The sequence below is a fragment of the Panicum virgatum genome, chromosome 6N (genome assembly GCF_016808335.1).
Source record: "Panicum virgatum strain AP13 chromosome 6N, P.virgatum_v5, whole genome shotgun sequence".
Classification (NCBI taxonomy): Eukaryota; Viridiplantae; Streptophyta; class Magnoliopsida; order Poales; family Poaceae; genus Panicum; species Panicum virgatum.
The window spans coordinates 8,767,377-8,786,885 of record NC_053150.1 but is presented as its reverse complement, the minus strand read 5'-3'; the positions used below and the strand labels follow the sequence as shown (position 1 = coordinate 8,786,885).

The following is a 19,509-nucleotide window of genomic DNA, read 5'->3' as shown; positions in this document are numbered from 1 at the left end:
CGAAATCCATAGATATGTCTCAAACCACAGCATACTCAAGCGACAAATGTACATATCCATGAACTAACATCAAATAATAATAAAACATCAAGGTCCTGATAACTACGAGCTCTCTCTAACTCTACCCTCCCCCTGACTCCAACTCCCCCTGACCAAAGAGCTCAATGGCTCAAACGAAATCCATAGATATGTCTCAAACCACAGCATACTCAAGCGACAAATGTACATATCCATGAACTAACATCAAATAATAATAAAACATCAAGGTCCTGATAACTACGAGCTCTCTCTAACTCTACCCTCCCCCTGACTCCAACTCCCCCTGACTCTCTCCCCCTTTGGCGTCAAAGCACCAAAAAGGCGAGCTACTGGTCCGGCTGTCGCGTTACGGCAAGGAAGCAGTCTGGGTCTTCATCGTCGTCATCGTCGGACGGTGAACCCTCGGTGATAGACGGGAGCTGCTGGTCAGAACTGCCTGCTGGATCTGAACTGACTGGGGGTGTAGCTGTCGTCGAGGTTCTCGTGCTGGCACTGCCTGGAAGAGGGTCCGTAGAAGTGGTAACCGGCTCAGCAGAAGATGTGTCAACATCTGAAGTAGTAAGTGTTGAAGCTGCCGGCTGTGTCGACTACTGAAGTAAAGGACCCTCACCTCTTCCCCCTAAAGGTAGAGTCTGTGGTACGACGGGGAGGGCGACTGACTGGACTGCCGAAGGAGAGTCCTGGAAAAGTGAAGTCGCTGGCAGTGGTGAGAAGAGTGAACGACCGGCAGACCCAAGTAGTGCGGACATCGAGAACGTGGCCTCCGGTGTCGCCGTAGTAGCTGGAGCTGCAGTAGGGGCTGGAGCTGGAGTGACTGCAAGCTGAGGTGCTCCAACGCCCTGAAGGCCTGGCTGTCCTGGCTGCTGCGGGGCGAGTTCGGTGTGAGTGTACAACTGAGTGATCATCCCGAACATCGCCATCATGCCCTGCTACATCTGCTGGAACTGAGCGTCTGTCCTCTGAGAGACTCTGTCGATAAGCCCGACAAACCGCTCCTCCGCTGCAGCACGCTCTCGGGTGGCCTCCCTCTGTATCGCTGCAAGCTGAGCCTCATGGGCTCTCCTGGCCTCCTCCTGTGCTATCCGATCCTCTCTCTGCTGAGTGACGAGCTGCTATAGGAGAGAGGTAAGCTCGGACGGATGAGTCACCTGTGACTCTGTGACTGTAGCAGCAGCGGGTGACTCTGGGGCTGGCTCTCTGGACCCCCCTGCCTCGTGGTCGTGACTAGCTGGGGCTGCTGCAGGAAAGTACTCAACGTCCTCGGAGGAGTCTGACTCAAGCTCAGACCAGTGTATCTCATCATCTCCTCCGGGAAGCTGGGCCTCGGCAGCTAGCAGTGCCTCATCCTCCTGTGCCACTCGGGCCTGTGCCTCAGGTGACAACTGTGCCATGGCAGCTCTCTCTGCCTGTCTACCCCTCCTCCGGTCCTGGGGAGCTGTTGGTCGGTAAACTGGGAACCGGGAGCCTCATCCTGACGGTACACACTGCTGACAGGTGACTCTGCTAGTACAATCATAGAGAAAATATAGCTAATCCAGTGTGCAAAATGGAACTGCCTCACGACCCCATCCCGTCGGTGATCACATCCTCGATCTCAGCCAGAATAAAGTCAACAATATCGAACGGCTCGTGAGTGAGGATGTGAAGTAGTAACAGCTGCTGCAAGCCTGTAAACATCTCTGGGTAGCCACTCCTCGGCAACAACGTCCTCCGGAGGGCCATGTGAACTGCGTACGCCTCTGGGGTCAGCAAGCTGGGCACTCTGGCATACGACGCTGGAAACGGCTGGCGGAAGCCCTAAGAGATCGCCTCGTGAGAAGGTGCAATCCCGCCAATCATAGCTCTGCGCGGTGGATCTGCGTCTCCGTATACCATCTCGTGCAGGGAGACGTCAACCAAGTCAACTCCAAGTATCCCTGCTATCGTCGCTCTCGACAGACCAAAGACCTGGCCTCCAAAAACAAAGTGTACGGCTCTGCGCTCGGGAGCGATCCAGGCTGTGGCATAGAAAACTCTGACCCAGTCCTCGATATATCTGTTCTGCTCTATCTGAAGTAACCTAGGCAGGCCTCTGAAGTGAGCGAAGTGCTCTGTGACGTCTGCTCCCCCTGCAGCTGTCCTCAATGACACCCAGTCAAGCACTCTGTGCGGGAAGATCCTATGGCCCTGCCTCTGGTAGGTCTCGTAGAAGCTGGCCTAAACTAGCGTCTAGAACCTACGGTCGACCCTGCTGTCACGGGTCACGGGGAACCAGTCCTCCTCCCCAACACTCCACCTGAGCCTCTTGACCTTCGCCGCATTGGCCTTGGTCAAGTTCTGGAGCAGCACACCTGGCTCCAGACGCACAACAGTGTCCATACGGAACACTGTGTGCTCGGCCTCTAGGGCCTCGGTTCTACGGGCTACTGCTGTGGACCTGCGAGCCTCCTGTGACAGGTGACCTCCTCGCGTCCTCGGTCTAGTGCGACGCTCGGTCGCTGGTGAAGACTCTCCTGCTGGGGACGTCTGCCGAGTGTGGCCAGAACGTCGTAGAGTCGGTGACCCCTATGTGCTCTGCCCCTGAGTCTGCTCTGACTGCGCTGCATCTGAATCTGCATCTGAAACTGAGTGATCTGACTCTGTAGCTGTCGGCTCCCCCTCAGACGTATCACCCTCGATCTGCTGTGTAGTGGCCCTGGTGGCCCTGGCACCTCTGACCCTGCCCATACCTCGGCCTCTGCCCCTGCCCCTGGCTAGCTGCTCTCTGATCGCGAACGGGCGAGCACGGCCAGACGCCTGCTCCTCGGCGGCCTTGGCCACCATCTCGGCCCTCTCGGCCTCTCTCTCTGCGCGAGTCCTCTTGCGGACGGGCTTCTCGACCACGACCTCCTTCCCCTTCCTCTTCTCGCGACCCATCTCGACTGGCGGAGGTGCGGGTGTGTGGGAACACAAACGCGGCGCGAAAGTAGTGCGAAGAGCGGCTCGGGCAAACCGTCGAGCAGTTGGTGTGCGTGGTGTGACTGCGCGAATGGATCACAGGCAATGTGAGCGTCGGCGATGCGTCAGAGTCGGCGTGCAAGCAGTGGGCGGTGCAGGCGGCTGGGTGCACGGGCGGCGCGCGGCGGCGGCGGCTGCGTGGAGCGCGGACAGCGTGGGCGAGCGGCGGCGCGGGCGATCGAGGAAGACGCGCGGTGGCGAGGATGGCGCGCGATGGTGTCGGCCGGGCCGGCAGAGTGCAGGTGGCGTGAGCGGCTGCAGCGGAACGACGGCGAGTAGGCGAGTGCGGCGGCAGCTCGAGTCAGGAGCAGAGCGGCGGCGGCGTGAGTCGGGATGAACCGGGCGAAACAGAGGAAAGAGAGCAAGGCGGCCCGAGCAAGACACATATATGACAAGTGGGCCCGCGATTTTCCTTAACACCGGTCGATCCGATGTATAGGGTTTGAACGCCGGTTGATTGCGTTGGTTTAGTTCACCCGAGACTCCAGCAAAAATTCATCTGAACGCCGGTTGATCCGACGATATGCAATTTGAACTCGCCGGTTGAACGCTGCTAACACCGGTTGATGGACAGGTCATATTTGTGTTACGTTCACTGGTTGATCCGATGATGTGACTTTTGAATACGCCGGTTGAACGTCTGGTTTGACTGAGCTGAGACAGAAACTTAGTAACGCCGGTTAAACCGATGGGTATAGATCCATTGAGCATCAGTTTAACCGGTGAACCCGAAAACCCTTCTCTCAGCTCACTCTTCGATGCTAAGTCCAATAAACTTATAAAATTCAAATAGACTCAAGTTAATAGACTTGCATAGGCGACTTTACCCCTCAAAATAAATAGGATAGCACACTAGCTTAAATAATTTTCTTTTTAAACACAAGGAAAAGCCACAAAGCGAGACAAAGCGCCAAATAAAATGTATGAGCCATGTCATAGGAATATTGAAGATAGGAAGCTTCAAACTCATCATGACATTTGCTCACTAGGCAATAACATACCTAACACTATACTTTTTTCAATTTTCATGAATTAAGATCTTGTATATGAAATAAGTCTCATTTTCATCAAGTGATCTTTTTTGTGACCCTTACGCATGCAATGATGGTGCAAGCTACAACCACATGCGAAAGTAAGGTAAACATGAAGTGCACTTCTATATGACAAGAAATGCATAACAAGAATTTAAGATCTACTTGTCAAGTTTGAACCCACGGGAAGCTTCTTCATGATGAGCCTTTCTACAAGCCAAGAGGAAAACAAGTGGACCACCACTTCTAGCTAAACCCTTGGTCATCACTATCTTACCATGGTTAGATAAGTGTCCTATATGTATGCATTTTTCTATATGACATGGCAACTTACATGACGTTTGCCACATCTAGCACATTAAGCTCATTCCTTAGCCTTACAAAAGTACTCTCGTCTAAAGGTTTTGTGAAAATATCCGCCAATTGCTCCTCGGATCTCACACCTTGAAGAGATATGTCTCCTTTGGCTTCGTGATCACGCAAGAAGTGATGGAGAATATCAATGTGCTTTGTGCGAGAGTGTTGAACCGGATTTTTGGCAATTTTAACGGCACTTTCATTGTCACAAAGGAGTGGGATCCTATCTAGTTTCACACCAAAGTCCAAAAGGGTTTGCTTCATATATAGGATTTGGGCACAACATGCACCGCCCGCTATATATTCCGCTTCCGCGGTGGACAAAGCCATGGAATTTTGCTTCTTACTCGACCAAGAAACTAGAGAACGCCCAAGCAAGTGGCAACCCCCGGAGGTACTCTTGCGATCCACACGGCTTCCGGCAAAATCCGAATCCGAGTATCCCAAGAGATCTAAGCTAGCACCTTTGGGGTATCACAAGCCTATGCTAGGGGTGTGCTTGAGATACCGAAGGATCCTATTCAAAGCCGAAAGGTGTGATTCCTTTGGGTTAGCTTGAAAGTGGGCACACAAGCACACACTAAACATTATATCGGGCCTAGATGTGGTAAGGTAAAGCAAAGACCCTATCATAGAACGATAGAGGGATTGATCAACCGATTTACCATCCACATCCAAGTCGAGATGCCCATTAGTTGCCATGGGTGTCTTGATTGGCTTGCACTCATCCATCTTGAACTTCTTCAAGATATCTTTAGTATACTTTTCTTGATGGATGAATGTCCCTTCCTTCAATTGTTTTACTTGAAAACCAAGGAAGAAGGTCAATTCGCCAATCATGGACATCTCGAATTCCCTAGACATCATGGTAGCAAACTCATGGCTTAGTGAATCATTAGTTGAGCCAAAGATAATATCGTCAACATAAATTTGACAAATGAAAAGATCCCCGTTGATGTCTTTTGTGAACAACGTGGTGTCCACTCTCCCGATCTTGAAGCCTTGCATGATTAGGAAGTCACAAAGCCTCTCATACCAAGCCCTTGGAGCTTGTTTGAGCCCATAGAGTGCCTTGTGCAACCTATAAACATGGTTAGGATTCCTCGGATCTTCAAACCCGGGAGGTTGCTCAACATAAACAAGTTCATTAATAACGCCATTTAAGAATGCACTTTTCACATCCATTTGATATAACTTAATGTTATGATGTGAAGAGTAAGCAAGAAGGATGCGGATAGCTTCAAGTCTTGCGACCAGAGCAAAAGTTTCACCAAAATCCAAACCTTCAACTTGAGAAAACCCTTTTGCCACAAGTCTTGCTTTGTTGCGTATCACCACCCCATGTTCATCTTGCTTGTTTCGAAAGACCCACTTTGTGATGATGATGTTCTTGTCTTTCGGAGGAGCTTTGAGGACCCAAACTTCATTGCGGGTGAAGTTGTTCAATTCTTCTTGCATGGCTATCACCCAATCCGAGTCCTCAAGAGCTTCCTCTATGCTAGTGGGTTCAATACAATAAACAAACGAGTAATATTCGCAAAATGAAGCATGCTTAGAGCGAGTTCTTACTCCCTTGGAAGGACTACCAATGATTTGACCAATGGGATGATCCTTGGAGATGCGACCATGCTTCACTAGCAGTACTTGCGTGGATACTTGTTGGGGTGGATCATGGGTGACTTGCGCTTGTGGTGGAACATCTTGCTCTTCTTGTTCTTGGACTTGGGGTGTTGGCGTTGGCACATTTCCTTGAGGTTGTGGATCATCTTTTTCTTGATCTTCATCCACTTGGGGTGCCGTAGAGGTGCTTGATGTAGATGAGGAAGGTCCTCCCCCTTGATCATTGCCTTCATGCACCTCTTCCGGCTTGATATCCCCAATGGACATCTTCTTCAAAGCTTCATCAATATCCTCATCACCTACATTGTCATAGCCAACAACCTCCTCTTGGGAGCCATTAGATTCATCAAACTCCACATCACATGTTTCTTCAACTAACCCGGAGGTTTGATTGAATAGTCTATATGCTTTGGAGTTTGATGCATAACCAAGAAAGAAACCCTCATCACATCTACTCTCAAACTTACCGAGCCTTTTCTTCTTATAGATGAAGCATTTGCAACCAAAGACTCGAAAGTAGGATATATTTGGTTTCTTCCCGGTGATGAGCTCATATGGAGTTTTCTTGAGGAGTCGGTGGGGATACACTCGGTTGGATGTATGACACGCCGTATTGATTGCTTCCGCCCAAAACTTCTCGGACGTACCATAATCATCCAACATTGCTCTTGCTAGGGTGATGAGTGTCTTGTTCTTTCTTTCCACCACTCTATTTTGTTGAGGCGTGTAGGTGGCAGAGAACTCATGCTTGATGCCCTCTTCATCGCACCATTCTTCAATCTTCATATTCTTGAACTCGGTGCCGTTGTCACTCCGGATCTTCACAATTGGGGAGTTGTACTCCCTTTGAGCTCTTCTTGCAAATGTCTTGAAGATTTCTGGAGTTTCACCCTTATCGCCTAGAAACATGACCCAAGTGTAACGTGAAAAATCATCAACGATTACTAGGCAATAGAGGTTACCACCAATGCTCTTGTATGTAGTTGGACCAAAAAGATCCATGTGGAGTAGCTCGAGCGGCTTGGAGGTAGACAACATCGTCTTGATGGGATGATGTGTTGCAACTTGCTTCCCGGCTTGACATGCTTTACATAGCTTGTTCTTGTCAAAAGTGACGTCCTTCAAGCCGGTGATCATCCCTCTCTTGTGGGCTTTCTTGAGGTTGCTCATGCCAATATGAGCAATTCTTCTATGCCAAAGCCACCCAAGAGACGACTTGGTAAAGAGGCATGTCATGGAGCTTGTTTGCTTTGAAGAGAAATCCACCAAATAAATGTTGCCATGCCTAAACCCCGTGAATACCAATGACTTGTCTTCTTCATGAGTTACTACAACACCATTCTTGTCAAAGGTACACGTTAGTCCAAGATCACATAATTGAGCAATAGAAATAAGATTAAAACTAAGTGCTTCTACAAACAAGACATTAGAAATAGATAAATCTTTAGAGATAGCTATTCTACCCAAACCTAAGACTTTCCCCCTTGAGTTATCAGCATAGGTGACATGTTCATGATCGCCGGGGTCTTCAAGAGAGGTGAACATGCTATCATTGCCGGTCATGTGTTGAGAGCAACCGCTATCAAGTACCCAATGTTTTCCACCGGCTTTGTAGTTCACCTACACACATGAGAATTCACTTTTGAGTTTTAGGAACCCAAACAAGCTTTGGGCCTTGCACATGTGTGACAAGAGCTTTTGGGACCCAAAGTTGCTTGGGGAGCTTCTTCTTTGACTCCTTAGCAATTTTGCCAATGAATTTGGCCTTCACCTTTCCCTTCACTTTACTCAAGAGAAAATGGTTATTTTGAAACATTGATGAGTAATTCTTTGGTAAAGTGGGAAGAGGGCGTGATGATAAGGTGCACTCCCTAGTGTGGTGCCCGGTGACTTGGCAATGTTGGTAATATGAACCAACTTCCTTGATGAAGCTAGTCTTGATCTCCGGAGGAGTGGTGCCTTGATTTGGCTTCGGAAATGAACCAAGACCTCTCTTGCCATAGTCACGTGCATTGTTGAAGAGAATTTCCTCGTGGATGTATTCTCCTCTTGAGAGGTTCTCCACACTACTCTTGAGGCTTGCCACTTGATCCATCAATTCCTTTTCCCTAGAAGGAACAAGCTTGGGCACAATATTAGTGGCATTTGCATTAATGAGTAGGTCATCACATGAAGTAGAAGCATTGACCTTTTCAATAGTTTCATTGACAAAGTTCTCAAGACTTGGGTCAATTGCTTCATAGGCAAATTCAAGTTCTTGATATTTGTGAGCCAACTCCCTATGCTCTTGTTTAAGCTTTTTGTGGCTCTCTTCAACTTGCTTAGCAAGTACAATTGACTCATTGTGCTTTTTGAGCAAGTCATTGTACTTGCCAAGCAAATCGGAGTGGGCAAGCTCTAACTTGGCATGAGTGCTCTCAAGAATCTTGACTTTGCCCATTTCCCTCTTGATAACGGATGTATACTCATTAATTAGGTAAGTGAACTCATAAGGGTCAAGCTCTTCATCACTATCATTGTCACTATCCACCTCATATACCTTTGTTTTACCTTTTGCCATGAGGCACATGGGAGGTGGAGGTAGCGATGATTCTTCATTGGTAAGGGCGATGGTGATGATATCTTCTTCCTCATCACTTGACTCTTTGCTTGATGAGACATCGGTCACCCACTCTTGTTTTTCTACCAAGAAGCTTCAATTAGTGTTGCCCTTTTTCTTCGGGAAGAGCTTGGTCTTCTTGTCATGGCTCTTCTTCCCAAATTTCTTGTTTTTATTCTTCTTCTCATCTTCATCATCATCGCTTGATTCATGGCGATGCTTGCTCTTGTTGTCCTTCTTTCTTTTGTCCGGCTTGGGGCAATTTGGACCTTTTTCTCCGCAATTGTAGCAATTTTTGTTCTTGACATCTCCCCATGGCCGGAACATTCTTCTTTTAGGGTCAAAGTTGAAACCCTTCTTGTTGATCTTGTCATTCGAGCGTGTGAACTTTCTCATCATGAGAGCAAGTTCTCCATCATCTTCTTCATCGGATGAGCTCTCATGATGATCTTCTTCTTCATTGCTTGAACTTGATTCTTGCTTGACCATCTTGAGCTTGCGGTGCTTGTTGGCCTTGGTTTTGAGAGCAATTGTTTTGCTTGTAGTTGGCTCTTCGGACATACCAAGGATCCCCATTTCATGAGCACGAATTTCACCCACAAGCTCTCCCACTTCCATTGTATCAAGATTCTCCTTTTGAAACATAGCATTTATGATGTTATACTTGGGCTTCGGTAGGAACATGAGAATCTTGCTGTTGATGGAGCCACTGTCAATTTTAGAAACTTCAAGAGCATTAATGTCCTTGACAATGACATTCAAGCGAGAATACATATCATTGCAATTTTCATGAGCTAGCAACTTAAAGGAATCATATTTAGCTCTAAACAAGTGATACTTTTGCTCACGAACTTTTGTAGAGCCTTCATGAATTTCAATTAGCTCTTTCCATATATCACTTGCTAAGTCCATGCCATTTATTCTAGCAAAGACTTCCTCACTAATGCCTTCGAAAATTGCATTTCTAGCCTTTGCATTCCACTTTAGTTGTTCCGTGGTGGGAGTTCCGGTGAACCTGGTTTTTGTTGCCAACCACACTTCGGGGGCAATCGCATCAAGGTATGCGGCCATGCGAACTTTCCAATAGGCAAAGTTCTTGCCCTCGAAGTGAGGTGGCTAACCACCCATCTTGGACATAGCTCTAGGCGGTGAAGCCTAATGATCCAAATGAGTAACATGGCTCTGATACCAATTGTAAGGATCGATGGACCAAGAGGGGGGGTGAATTGGGCCTTTTTCAAATTTCTAAAACAAGGTAAAGCAACCTTAACCTATGCAATACTAATAAGGCTCAATTCACCAACCGGCTAGCTAAGCAAACTACACAAGCTTAAAAAGATACAACTAGATAAGAAACTAAGCAAGGTAGAGCTAAGCTATGATCTCTAAGGTCAAGCACATGAATAATTGCATGAAAGTAAGTGCTTGAAAGTAAAGAGTGGGCAAGAGACAACCGGATTTTTTTCCCGTGGTGTCGATGTGTTGGCACACACCCCTAATCCATGTTGTGACACTCACTAAGAGTCTTGTCACCTCCCAAGTCACCGAGACGAGGGCGCTCACTAAGAGTCTCCGTTCACCATCCCGGCGTGGTGGAGCTCAAGCCACGTACAAACTTCTTCGGGCTCCCACAATCGTTGGCAAGCTCCGGAAGAAACACCTTCAATCACCAAGATCGCCTAGGTGCTGCCAATCACCTAGAGTAACAAGCTAGGGCCTTCACTTGAGCAAGAACCGGTCACCAAGATCTTAAAATGCCCGGAAAAAACCAACTCTGGACTAATGCACCGACGTTAATTCAAACAGCATCGGTTTAACCGGTGTGTAGAACTTGTCCAGACTCTGCTGACTTCGTTTAACCGACGTAAAGAAAAGTGGAAGCGTCGGTTAAACCGGTGCATAGACTTTTTCTGATTTTGCCTTTTCTGATTTGAGTCTTGAGTGAAATCCAAATATTCTTGAGATATAAGTTGAAAACCACTTGTTTGAACTTCTAGGAACCTGAGTGACCATAGTGTGCACCCATTTTTGATTGACCATGTCCATGCTCAAGTTACTTGGCCTTAACCCCTCTTAATAGTGTGATCACTACAAAACTATAAAACCTATACTAACCTAAGTGTCCTTCTCAACCTTACGACACTTAGGACTTGAAAGATCCTTAGTCTTGTTATAATCTTGAGTTGAATACCGAGATCGCCTTTTTGGATAACGAAATTGAGGGGCCTCTTTTGACATATGACCAAATGAGCGATAATGATCTATTAAGCTGCACAAACTTATTAGTCACAATAATGGTTGTCATTAATCACCGAAACATACCTTGAGGGCCTAGATGCTTACACCAGTCCCACTATCTGATTCTTCAGCAGAGGCACATGGATCAGGTGATGGACTTAGCCCAGACTTTCCAGCGAGGTCTTAGTTTGAGAGACACTCAGATTCAGGGGCTTAATGAGTCTGTTGCTGGGAGAGATCACACCTTTGCACAGTTTGAGCTTCAGGTTCTGGAGCATGGTGCTGAGATACCAAGTGGATCTGGATGATGCTATGGCCCATATTGGTATGCTCCATGAGCAGCCAATACCCCCAGTTGTTCCAGCCGAGCCTGCAGCAGCAGAAGAAGACCCAGAGGAGATTGATGGAGTTTCTGAGATAGATTCGGAGCACACACTTGCCGAGCCTAACCCTCAGCCATACGACTCTTCCTCTGGCAGTGCTTCCTCTGTGGGCAACCTCGACAACTTCTAGGCATCTTAGGATAGTGCTAGATAGCATGTGATCTTCCTTGTTGTAATATATGTAAATAAGGAAGGAGATGTTGTAAAATAGCCCTAGGAAGGAGTACCACTTGTTGTAGCATATGTGGTAAGAAAGTGTGATGCTAGGTTTGTACTATAAAGATTACCTTGGATGTAATATAAATAATGACTACCAGTTTGGAAATCAAGACTTTTCTGCTTACCGAAGTGAGAGAGTACGAAGTTATTTAACAGCTGACCAAATTTTGAGCTATGTTGGTTGAGCAAATATGTGTTATGCATATTGTGTTACACCGCATCTTGTTAAACTCTGCTGATTTTGTTTTGATATCCAATGTATGATCATTGCACATACCATTGATTTTGGGAGCAAGAAAAAAGTATCTAATGGATGTCTTCCATAATTACAGATGGTTGGTCATACCCGTGGATCGCCTGAAGGTTTCGGCCGTGAAACTGGCAGTGGATCTCAGCAGCCACCGCCCCCACTGCCGAATCTGGCCGAGCTAATGGCCATGCAAACCGAATTGCTTCGTCAGCTGGTCCAAGGGCAGCAGAATCCGCCATGCCAGCAACATGGAGGACGTGATGCACAACAAGCGGGTTACCAGGAATTCTTTGGTACCCAACCTCCGCTGTTCAGCCGAACTGATGAACCTTTGGACACCGATGCTTGGCTCCGTACTATTGACTCCAAGTTTGCCTTGCCAGCAGTACCTTGTGCTGATGCGAACAAGGCACAGTTTGCCGCCCAACAGCTTCGTGGCACCGCTCGTATTTGGTGGGATCACTATTGTGCTATGCAGCCTGTTGGACATGTTATCTCTTGGGAGGAATTCCGGAATGCTTTTCGGACACATCATATTCCTGAAGGATTGATCGAGAGAAAGTTGAATGAATTCTTGGCTTTGAATCAAGGAACCCGCACTGTTCTTCAGTATGCACAGGCCTTCAATCATCTGTGCCAGTACGCGGGCCATCATGCGGATACTGACGCCAAGGAGCGCGATCGTTTTCGTCGTGGCCTCAACACCAAGCTCAAGGAACGCCTGAACCTTGTTCAACCAAATACTTATAATGAGCTGGTCAATATGGCCATTACTCAAGAAGATTGTATCGCAGCGCATCGCGCCGAGAAGGAGCGAAAGGCACCAACAGGACCCTCGAGTGCTCAGCCACCGAGGTATCGTCTGGTGCAGAATACTCCACCCAGACCTCCACAGAGAAATGTCCCAATGGGCAGATTTGTTTTTAGGCCGCCTCAGCAACAGGGATGATTAAGACCTCCAGTCTTTCAGTAGCCGCAACAGTTTGGCCCAAGGCCAAATACCCCACAATTCAATCGTGGGAATGACAACAATCGATGCTTTAATTGCGGCAGTACTGACCATTTTGCCAAGAATTGCCCGCAACCCAAGAAGTCTTATCCAGGGCAGAACTCTAATCAGAACAACAAGGGCAAGGGCAATAAGCAAATGGTGCATGTCCGGCAGGGGCGAGTTAATTTCACTACTCTTGCAGAGCTTCCCGAAGGAGCACCAGTCATGTCGGGTACTTTCTCTATTCACAATAAACCTACAGTCATATTATTTGATTCCGGTGCAACTCATAGTTTTATAAGTGTCAAATTTGGAGCAAGAATAGGATTGAATTTTTGTCATACTAAGTGATCTTTCATGATAGCAACCCCTGGTGGGAAGATAGCTTCCAATCAAATTATTAGATATGTGCCAATTAAGTTGGGTAGCAAATTGATAAAGACAGATTTGATCTTACTGAACTTAGAAGGCATGGATGATATTTTGGGCATGGATTGGATGACTAGACATAAAGTACTGTTAGATATCTCTTCCCGAGCTATCGAGATAGATTCACCATATCAAGGAGCCACCATACTCTATCTACCACAACGAGAGTGCTTCAACTCTTGTGCCTATGCCATAAAAGAAGTTAAGATTGAAGATATTCATGTCGTGTGTGAGTATGCGGATATATTTCTAGATGATTTACCTGGAATGCCCCCTGATAGAGATATCGAGTTCGTTATCGAGCTTCAACCTGGTACCACCCCTATTTCTAAGAGGTCGTACCGAATGCCTCCAAATGAGTTGGCAGAATTGAAAATCCAACTTCAAGACCTTCTTGACAAGGGTTTTATTCGTCCAAGTGCTTCACCATGGGGATGTCCAGCCCTATTTGTGAAGAAGAAGGACAACAGTTTGAGGCTATATGTTGATTATCGACCACTCAATGCGGTTACTATTAAAAATAAGTATCCGCTTCCCCGCATTGATATCCTGTTTGATTAGTTAGCTGGAGCCAAGGTTTTCTCTAATATCGATCTTCGTTCTGGCTACCATCAAATAAAAATCAAGCCCTGCGATATTCCGAAAACAGCTTTCTCGACCAGATATGGACTTTATGAGTATCTGGTTATGTCTTTTGGTCTTACCAATGCCCCGACATATTTTATGTACCTGATGAATTCATTCTTCATGCCAGAGCTTGGTAAATTCGTGGTGGTGTTCATCGATGACATTTTGATCTACTCCAAGAATGAAGAAGATCATGCTCAGCATTTACGCATCGTTCTTCAGCGATTACGAGATCATCACCTTTATGCCAAATTCTCCAAATGTGAATTTTGGCTGGATAGTGTGAAATTTTTAGGTCATACTATCTCCAGTGAAGGTATATCAGTTGATCCAACTAAAGTGCAAGAAGTGATGGATTGGGAACCTCCTACTTCAGTCCATCAGATTCACAGTTTTCTCGGTTTAGCTGGATACTATCGTCGATTCATTCCTGATTTCTCCAAAATAGCCAAACCTATGACGGAGTTATTAAAGAAAGGAGTGAAATTTGTTTGGGATGATAAATGTGAAGAAGCCTTTCAAACTCTCAAAGCACGATTGACTACTGCTCTAGTGCTGGCTACACCGGACAGTACCAAACCTTTTGATGTCTATTGTGATGCTTCTGGTACGGGACTTGGTTGTGTACTTTTGCAAGACAACCGGGTGATCGCGTATGCATCAAGAGCTCTCCAGAATCATGAGAAGAACTATCCAACACATGATCTGGAGTTAGCAGCTGTCATTCATGCTCTTAAGCTCTGGAGACATCATCTTATGGGAACTCACTGTAACATTTACACTGACCATAAGAGCCTCAAGTATATCTTCACCCAAGCCGATCTCAACATGAGACAGAGACGCTGGCTAGAATTGATAAAGGACTATGATCTAGAAGTGCACTATCATCCAGGAAAGGCTAATGTGGTTGCGGATGCACTCAGCCGCAAGTCACAATGCCATTGTCTATTGGTAGAGCCATTCAACGCAACTCTATGCCAGGAAATGATGAAACTAAATCTAGAAATGGTACCTCAAGGAAGTCTGAACCATATAGTTGTCGAGCCTACACTTCATGATAGCATCATCATGACACAATTACATGATGAAGGTATCAAAATCATCAAGGAAAAATTATCCCAATGAGAAGCAAAGTACAAATGTTTCCGTGTGGATCATAAAGGAGTTTTGTGGTTTGAATTTCATCTGGTGGTACCCAAGGATCACCAGCTTAGAAAACAAATCCTTGATGAAGCACATCTATCGAAGTTTTCTATTCATCCTGGTAGTACCAAGATGTACCAGGATCTTAAGCAAAATTTCTGGTGGACTCGAATGAAAAGAGAGATCGCCAAATATGTTTCTGAGTGTGATGTCTGTCAAAGAGTTAAAGCTAGTCACTTGAAAGTAGCTGGTACTCTCCAACCTTTACCCATTCCATCTTGGAAATGGGAGGAAATCAGTATGGATTTTATTGTTGGCTTACCCAACACATCTCAGAAGCATGATTCTATTTGGGTAATCGTTGATAGACTCACCAAGACAGCTCATTTTATTCCTGTGAATACAACTTATCCTGCCAAGAAGTATGCAGAGATCTATCTTGACCAAATTGTTTGTCTGCACGGAGTTCCAAAGACGATCATTTCTCATCGTGGGGTGCAATTCGTTGCATGTTTCTGGGAACAATTGCAAGAATCCCTTGGAACCAAATTGATTCGTAGTTCAGCCTATCATCCATAAACAGATGGGCAAACTGAAAGAATCAATCAAATCCTTGAAGATATGTTGTGAGCATGTGCTATTCAATATGGCAAGAACTGGGATAAATGCCTAGCACTGGCAGAGTTTTCATATAATAATAGTTATCAATCTAGCTTGCAAATGGCACCATTTTAAGCGTTATACGGTCGAAGGTGTCGAACTCCTTTGAGTTGGTCACAAGCTGGAGAATGTAAAATATTTGGTCCAGATCTAGTTACTGAGGCAGAAGAGAAAGTCAAAGTTATCCATGCTAATCTTAAAGTAGCCCAATCAAGACAGAAAAGTTATGCAGAAAAAGAAGAGATCCTTTACAATTCAATGTAGGGAATTTCGTATATTTGCGAGTATCTCCTACTAGAGGTGTTCAACGCTTCGGCATAAAAGGGAAATTGACACCCCGATACATCGGACCATTTGAAATCATCGAAACTTGTGGACCAGTTGCTTACCGGATTCGTCTTCCTTCTCAGTTGGCCGCCATTCATGATGTCTTTCATGTATCTCAACTTAAGAAGTGCATCAAAGTGCCCACTGAGATTCTTGAACCACAAGATATTGAGATTGAACCTAATTTATCTTACGCTGAGTACCCAATCAAAATTCTTGACACCAAAGAAAGAAGTACTAGAAGGGAGAAAGTTAAAACGTACAAAATCCAGTGGAATCATCATACTGAGGAAGAAGCTACTTGGGAGACTGAAAACAAAGAAATTTTCCCGACTTTCTTAGAACAAATTCAGGTATCAAACCTTTCCATTCCTTTTCTTCCTGTAATCTCAGGGCGAGATTCCTTTTAGGGGGGAGGCTGTGACACCCTAGGTGTCTGCACAATAGAATTGCACTTATTTTATGCATCATGTGCTTAATTTACTCGATCAAGGACCTTATTACAAAATTATAAGGTCAAATGTGTAATTATGATTTAATGTAAGGTCTTTTCTATAGTTTATTTTGAATAGGGAGAGCAAATATTGCTTTTGTGGATGGTTTATTTGTAAAATTTAGTGTAATCATTGCTTGGCAGAATACTTTGCTTTTTAGTTTGAAATTAAACTGAATTTGCATTGGAAAAGGCAAAAGTCCATTAAATTCAAAATCCTTCCTATGTTTTCAAAATAACTCTTTAACCTTTGGTCAAATCAATTTTTGCACAACATCAAAGTTGTAGATCTTGAAAAATTGAACAACTTTCATGGTGGGCACTTTTTCATTTGAGCCCTAGTTTAGGAGATATTTTTGTTTTACAGTAGATTCCCTAAGCTTTGCAGAAATTACAAACCAGTCCAGCCTTCATCTTCCACCTCCCTGCTCCTCTGCTTGCTCTGCCGCCGGCGCTGAGCGGCACCGCTCGCCGCCTTGGAGGGCCGCAGGCCACCTCCTGCTCTCCATGGCACCCACGCGTCGCGCCCGAGCTCCTCGCCGCCCTTTTCCCCTCGCACTGGAGCTTCCCCGTCTCTGCCATGCACACCCGAGCCCCAGACAGCCGCCACCTCGCCGCCGCCGTGGCCAGCCCGACGCAGTGCCTCGGACCACCATCTCTCGCGCGCCCTAGCACCCAGAGCACCCCAGCAACCCAATCCACTCGCTCACTCGCTAGCTCCCAGCCCAGAGCCCCCAGAACACCACTGCCGCCGCCCGAACTCCGGTGAGCTAGACACCGCCGTGAACACGCCGCTCCAGACCTTTTCCGACCCTCTCGACCCCCTAGCGAGCTCCACCTTGGGCTCGCGAAGCTCACCAGCCTTCCCTTGTCGCCAATCCCTCACCGGAGAACCTCGCCGCCATTGAACCTCCGCTGCCGCTCCCTGTACACTGCCGTCGAGCACCTTCCCGACCTTCCCCCACCGATCCAAGCCCACCAAAAGGTGCGCAGGGACTTCCTCCTTCTTTCCCCTAACCTCCCCCCTTGCCCCAGGGCCGGACCTCGCCGGGATTTGCAGCGCCATTCCTCCCCTGCTCCGGCCAGGGACCTCGTTTGAAAAGAAAAGAAAGTTCCAGGGGCTAATTTGAGAAATGTTCATGAACTCTAGAATTCAAACCAGTGAATTTTGAAAATGCCTAGAAATTCATGGAAAAATCAGTAAAATACAAATCCAAATGTTTTGGAATCCTTGTTACAAGATCTACAAGTTTTGTTACATACACATCTTCAGTTTTGGTTTGCTTTTTAATCAAGAAAAAGAATAGAATAAATAGGCTTTAATTGTTCTAGGAGTTCTACTTAGTAACTGTCTGTGATTTTTGGCTTGATTGTGCCTTACAGTGTTACAAATACTTGGTAAAATTTTGAAACCTTTTTTACAACATTAGCTTGGTCAAAGTTTCAAGATTCCTTGATCTACTAGTTATGCTAATATATTTGTGCTGGTAGAAATGTTAGAGTTCTGAGTGTGTTTGTGTAATACTGTGATGCTGTAATACTGTTCTTGCATCACATATAGATACGACTGCTCTAGCGGACGGGACGTACGAGCTGATTCCGGAGTCCGAAGAAGGTGATCCGGAAGCCCAAGTGAATGCCACTGTACTGACCGAAGCTCCGGACTAAAGTCCGGAAGAGCCCAAGGCTAATCTAGTTAGCGACTACCGAGAAGGCAAGCCCCGGACATAACCCAGTATTTCAAATTATTACAATTTATCATTATTACGTACTTGTGCATTTACAGTTCGTAGGATTTGAATTCAAACCCTAGATGCATGATCCTAGGAACCTATGTACTGAACACTAGACCTGAGTTCGAATAATTGCTATGCTTATAGGACCGGTAAAAGTTGAGTGATTGCCTGTCACTTGCGAGCTCTATAAGAATTGCTTGTTTACTTTCTGCTATCAATATAAGGACGACGAACGGGGTCGTGTTCGATATCATGACCTTGGGTGAGACCCCGTCTGTGTTGATAAATTCTGCTAAGGTCACGGTGTGTAGTAGCGGTGGTTAAGTTTTTGAACGTACTAGCCACATGCCGTAAATATGGTACGTGGTAAGCCTAGTAGCCAATCGGACCGGGGAGTGGATATACCTTTCACTCTCTCTTAGAGATAGGTTTTATTTATGTTTATGTTGCGCAACAGCACGGGTCCAGGGACGAGGTTGGTGCCATGTAGTCGGGAGAGTGACACTGTCCACAAGCCGGAATGAAAGGTAAACGGTTGTTTGGGAATGACCCGACGGTGTTCCAAACGTGTGTGTTAGGTCTGCCTGGCCAGGTTAACAAATTCGATTCGAATCGTCTGCTTCCCACGGTTTGGGACTGCTTGATCCCTTTGCTACACAGAGTAATAGGAGCAACATTATTATGATCAATCTTGATGTTTGACTAAAGTTCTACCATGGTTGGATAGGATTAGTTGCTTACATAGAATGGTTAATCAACTAGAATATGGAAAGCTAAAATGTGAAGTAAGGACCTACACTTTATTGCTTTTCAGCAAAAGGAAACCAAAGCCTTACAAAACCCTGCATAGTCTAACTAGGTGGGCTAAGTAAACCCGTTGACGGTTAAGTCTTGCTAAGTATTAGAATACTCAGCCTTGTTGTTGAAACCTTTTTCAGGTATGAGTTTTGAGGACCAGATCGCTAGTCTGTCTTGGCCCTGCTCTTTGCCTCCTAGCTGGTCCGTAGAATGGGATCCGTCTTCGGCCGGCAATGACCCTGACGAGTGATACCTTGCTTGGGCTAGCTTGGTATACTTTTGCGACGTGTTGTAGCCGTCGTGTTTTCTTTCCGCTGCTTTTTAACTCTGAACTTTAACTTATGTCTTGTATAATGTTTTACTAAGTTTGGATCTGTAATAAGTACTTTGAAACATGTTGTAATCACTACTATGCCTGTGTTGTAAAATATGTATGGTTGTAATATCTCTGGACTCGCCTTCGTGCGGGGTATGCTTGTTCGATCCGAGAACCGGTGGTTGTATCGGGACGTTACCCGATAGACCAAGAATTGTTCCGTTTGAAGTGCATTTGAGCCTGTGTTGCCTTTATGGTGATGTCCAGCGTACTTGAG

The 19,509-nt window shown here is 46.0% G+C and overlaps 1 protein-coding gene across 1 annotated transcript in view; it reads right to left on the bottom strand.

Annotated features, from left to right (window-relative positions):
• LOC120677885 (disease resistance protein PIK6-NP-like) overlaps positions 1-17,448 on the bottom strand; it is a 33,228-nt gene extending 15,780 nt beyond the window's left edge. The window contains exon 1 of the mRNA XM_039959079.1: positions 17,093-17,448. Coding sequence (XP_039815013.1) covers positions 17,093-17,448 — 356 coding nt within the window. The remainder of the gene's footprint in view (positions 1-17,092) is intronic.
• Positions 17,449-19,509: the final 2,061 nt, after the last annotated feature.